Source organism: Dictyostelium discoideum, assembly GCF_000004695.1.
Source record: "Dictyostelium discoideum AX4 chromosome 2 chromosome, whole genome shotgun sequence".
In the NCBI taxonomy this organism is placed as follows: domain Eukaryota; phylum Evosea; class Eumycetozoa; order Dictyosteliales; family Dictyosteliaceae; genus Dictyostelium; species Dictyostelium discoideum.
The window spans coordinates 7,005,964-7,011,298 of NC_007088.5; the positions used below are offsets into that span (position 1 = coordinate 7,005,964).

At 21.6% G+C, this 5,335-nt stretch overlaps 3 protein-coding genes across 3 annotated transcripts in view; 1 reads left to right on the forward strand and 2 right to left on the reverse strand.

Annotated features, from left to right (window-relative positions):
• Window positions 1–362: 362 nt before the first annotated feature.
• On the reverse strand, window positions 363–1,236 carry DDB_G0276517 (hypothetical protein; the record flags this gene model as incomplete). Its single annotated transcript, XM_638070.1, has 4 exons — window positions 363–376; window positions 459–761; window positions 905–1,054; window positions 1,200–1,236. 4 exons carry the CDS (start codon window positions 1,234–1,236, stop codon window positions 363–365), a joined length of 504 nt encoding a protein of 167 aa, XP_643162.1.
• A 443-nt stretch (window positions 1,237–1,679) lies between these two features.
• On the forward strand, window positions 1,680–3,347 carry DDB_G0276581 (hypothetical protein; the record flags this gene model as incomplete). Its single annotated transcript, XM_638071.1, has 1 exon — window positions 1,680–3,347. One exon carries the CDS (start codon window positions 1,680–1,682, stop codon window positions 3,345–3,347), a length of 1,668 nt encoding a protein of 555 aa, XP_643163.1.
• A 76-nt stretch (window positions 3,348–3,423) lies between these two features.
• Window positions 3,424–5,335, reverse strand: part of mus81 (crossover junction endonuclease) — a gene marked incomplete at both ends in the record, with an annotated part of 2,763 nt that continues 851 nt past the window's right edge. Inside the window, one exon of the mRNA XM_638072.1 lies at window positions 3,424–5,335. This exon is cut by the window's right edge and continues 851 nt beyond it. Coding sequence (XP_643164.1) covers window positions 3,424–5,335 — 1,912 coding nt within the window.

Here is a 5,335-nt window from a genome sequence, read left to right on the forward strand (position 1 = left end):
TTTGGAATTAAAAAAATTTTCTTTTTTTTCAAAAAAAAAAAAAAAAAAAAAAAAAAAAAAAAAAAAAATTATAATCAAGATGGTCCATCTTTAGAAATATTTTCAGTTTATCCTAAAAAGGTTTAATTACTTTTTTGGAAATGACCAAAATTGATAATCAAAATTTTTTTGGTTTATTTTCAAAAAAAAAAAAAAAAAAAAATTATATCAACACCACAATCAGCTATTCTTCCCTTTTTAGAAATAAAAATAAAAAAAAAATAAAAATAAAAATAAAAATAAAAATAAAAATAAAAATAAAAATAAAAATAAAAAAATAAAAAATTATTTTTTATTTGGAAAAAGTGATTGATTTATTATTATTAATGAATTATTACTTTTAAATTTTTTTTTTTTTTTTTTCACTTTGGACAAGTCACAAAATTTCTTTTTCAATTACATTTTAATATTTTGCTAACTTTTATTTCCAGTGTCATGAGTATGTAAAATGTGAATTTCCCACAACTCTTTATTTAAATTTAAAATTGAAACGATTTGTTTAAATATGATTCTTGCATATTTTAATAATTCTGATGAACTAAAATCAAGTTTCATTTGATTTAATTTTGAATTAAAAGCATCTCTTATTTTTAAATTACTACAACCACCTGTTTCAATATCTGATAACCAATCGATTGTTTCTTTATCTTTAATTGTAACAATCATATCATTATCAATTAGGTTTAATGTAATTTCTTTCCATTTCGATGATGATTCTTTACCTATAATTGAATGTAATTGTTTTTCAGTTATTGTTTTATTATTATTTAGTTTGAATTTATATAAAATTATATGGTTCCAATTGGTGTTTATATTTATTAAATAAGTAATTTGTAATATCAGAATGCTCTTGGTTTGTCAAAACAATCTATAGGATCTTCAATAACGGTAATACATGATTCAATAATTGGTGATAATGTTTTAAAATAATAGTATGAAGTTAATTTTGAACTATCTATTTCAATATAGTTTGATATTAATTGATGAGCTGTTTTGATTTGATCAATTGTTGACTCTAATTAACTTTAAAAATAAGAAATTTAATATCAACGATAAATTTAATAATGATAATTGACCATCAATTAAAAATTGAATCATTTCAATTAAATCTTTATATAAATATTTGCATGTATAGATTGCATCGTATTAATCATCATTACCATTTAAATTATCAAGTCTTGAAGCAAATTGAATCATTTGAATAATATAATATTTAAATGAATCAAAATTTTCTTTAAAATCAAATTGGTTTATGGGAAATAATAAATAAAAAAATAAAAAATAAAGATTGAAGGTTCCACCGAATATGAAGAATTCCTAATAATTAAATTAAGAAAATCAAAGTCCAAACATCACTGTGTTCCAGAACCAGTGTTTCTGAATCTAGTCCCATTTGATAACAAAAGATTGAATTTTCTTTTTATTTTTCCAAATTAATTTAATTTTAAGAAAAATTTCTCATTTATAAAAATAAAGATATTTTTTAAAAATATCTTTGAGGTGGGAATTCATTTTCGATTTTTTTAAAATATCTATGAGGTGGGAATTCATTTTCGATTTTTTTAAAATTTTTTTTTGTTTTTTTTTTTTTTTTTAAAATTTGTATTTATTTATTTTTTTTGTTTTTTTTTTTGTTAAAAATGAAAATATTATTTATTTTAGTATTGTTTTTTATTTTTGGGTTCAAACAACAATTAACATATTGTCAAGTTGTTTGTAATGGTTGGATTGATTCAGATTTACAAGTAATTACAACACCTTGTGGAGAAAATATAGGAAATCCATGTCAGACAATTGATCAAGCTGTTGAAACTTGTGGAAATTATGATACAATAAATTTATATTTCGCTCAAACAACAAAACCATTTATAATAAGTGAGAATGGTTCATTCAACTCTATCAATAATAAAACCATTACTCTTAATAATATTAATAATAATAATCAACCAATTTTAATTGATTTATCAACTACAACAAAACCATTTATAAATATTACTCCAAATGAAAACAATAATTCAAATTTAACAAATACAATAAGCATTAATGGATTTACTTTTTCAAATCAAAATATTCAATCATCATCATCATCAATAATTAAAATGGTAAATAGTAATTTGAATATGAATATTAACAATTGTAACTTTTTAAACAATACTCTTGGTCAAAATGGATTATTTTATTTTTCAAGTGATCCAAATGTTAAAAATAGTAATGTTGGTTTAATTTCAATTGTGAATTCAAATTTTATTAATAATGTTGGTAATGATTATAGTATAATATATTCAGATTATGATTCACATATTATCATTGATAACTGTTTATTTAAAAATATTTCAAGTAATAAAGAAGGTGCTGTATTAGACTTGGAAAAAGGTTTTACAACAATTACAAATTCATTATTTCAAAGCATTTTATTAAACAATAAAAGTGGTGCTAATGTAATATTTTTGGGTACGCCTCAACCATCCAATGATAATTATTTAATTACAATTGATAATATAACAATTTCAGATAGTTTCACTGGATATGGAATTGTAATAACATCTCTATATTATACAATCAATATAAACAATTCCAAATTTATAGATAATTATAATTTTTTATCAATTGGTGTTTTTAATTCAATCATTTCAGATATTAATATAAATAATTGTATTTTCCAAGATAATAGTAATTTAAATTCAAATAGTTTAGCTAAAGGTGGTGCAATTTCATTAATAAATTCACCAGCAAATATAAGTAATTCAATTTTTAATTTAAATTCAGGAAATTTAGGTGGAGCAATTTACATTGGTAATGGAAAACTATTATCTAATCCTATTGTAATTATTGGTTGTACATTTATAGATTGTAAAGGAACAGTCGATGATGGTGATTCAATTTTTATTAATGGTTCTACTTTGGTTGAAATTACAAATTCAACATTTACTCAAAGTACTCAACAAAAATCAAATCAACCAAAAAATTCACAAGTTTATTGTCAATCAACAAGTCTTTTATTATCATCATTAAAATTTATTAATCAATCAAATTCTGATGAATTATTAACTTGTTTTAATAATTCAAATTGTAAAATCATTGAAAAAAGTGATAAACAATATTATAATTCTTGTAACCCTCCAAATGGTAAAAATGATAGTGATGATAGTAGTAATAATAATAATGAACATAATCATCGTAGATTATCACCATTGCAAATATTTGGTATAGTTGTAGGCTCAATTATAGTAGTAATAATTATATTTTTAATTGTTGTTTTAATTTATATTAAAGTTAAAAGAAATAGACATTATATTCCAATAAAATAAATAAAAAAAAAAAAAAGTTAACTTTTATTATTATTATTATTAATTATTTATTAAAATTTAAATTAATTAAAATATTTTAATTTAAATATTTTTTATTTGTATAAAGATTATAAATAACTTCACTAACATCTTGACCAAATCTTCTTTTATTTTTACCAAAAGTAAAATCTTTAAAATGAGATTCTCCAGATTCTTTATCTTTAATAGCTTTCAAAGCCAAGTACAATGACATGGGTGTTGGATAAACTTGAGTGATTGAATGAGCTTTCTCTGCTGAACAACCAGGGATTTGAATTAATTGAGTGGCAAAAAATTCAATCAATTTTAATCCTTTTGATTTTGAATTTAATTGATTAAAATTTTCTAATGTACATTGTGTATTCTTATTAGCAAATAAAAATTTTATAATTTCATCACCACCACCACCACCACTGTTATTATTTTTTAATAATTTCTCTTTAAAATATTCAGTTATATTAACTATATAATCAATTGTATTATCAATTGTTTTAGTTTCTTTAATTATAATACCTTCACAAATTGAAGTTGTTACCAATGCAGTTGCTAATGCATCAGGTGATAAACTAAAATTAACAGTTCCCCATGTTTTCTTTTGAGATTGTGAAGAGCTATTGATTGTATTTGAAACTATACCTTCAATTAAATAAATGATATTATCACAACCAGATTTTGATAACCTAAATTTCTGTTCTTTATAACGACCATCAATAATTGAACTACTTAAATCATCAACTCTCTTTCTTTCTATAATATAATTTAATAACCATTCATTATCATGTTCATCAATTGCTACCCATACAAAATCACCCAATTCTAATTTCTTTACTTGTGCATTTATACCCCGTTCATTCAATTTATTACAAATGTAATCTCTTTCTGTCACCGATTTAACTTCACGATTATCAATTATACATTTTATATTTTTAAATTTTATTTTTATTGTTGATTTTGATTTTGATTTTGATGTTGATGTTGATGTTGATGTTGATTGAGTTGATTGGGTTGGTGGTGGTATTTGAGAAGGTATTACTTTTGGTAGTTTACTATTATTTATTATGGACTCACCAATATTAACACCAGCAAGATCTTCTTCAGTGAATGATAGTCTAACAGATAAATTTGAAAATGTACGATCATCTTTATCATAATCATCTTTTTCATCTTCTGTTTCTGTAAGATCAAAATCGTCATCATCATCATTATTATTATTATTATTAATATTATTGCTGTTGTTATTATAATTATAGCTATAATTATAATTATCATTGTGTGATGTAAATTGATTATTATTATTATTAATTTCTGATTCAGATTGTATATTAACCACTTCGTCATCGTCTTCGAAATCATTATTAACTATATCATTACTTTTTGAATTTTTATTTTTTGAAATCGAAGATGATGGCGACTTATCATTTTTAAATCTCTTTTTAAATGGTGATTTTAATTTCATTTTACTTGGAGAAAATGGCGATGTGACGCCATACTTAAATGGTGAAAATAGTAGAGGTGATGAAAAATTACATTTTCTTTTTTTACTTGTAGAAATTGGTGTATTTTTAATATTATTATTATTATTATTAAGATATTTATGATAATTTGAGAGTTTTGAAGGGGAGGGCGATGAAATTGAAGGAGAAAATATTATACTGTCATTAAACTTATTAAAGTTTTGATTTTTTAATGGTGTTGTAATTCTAATATTATTATTATTATCATTATCACTATTACTAAAATTACTATTATTAAAAGTGTTGGTTGTATTATGTGATCTTAATTTAGATGGTGATTTAAATTTGGAAGGTGATTTATTAAGCATATCACCATATTTATAAGTTTTAATAGGTGATATTAATACAATTACGTCATCTCCGTTATCTTCATTTTCGTGAATATAATTCTCATTATTTTTTTGATATTTTTCCTTATGATTGTCATTAATAGATGTTGTTGTTTTTATTTTATTA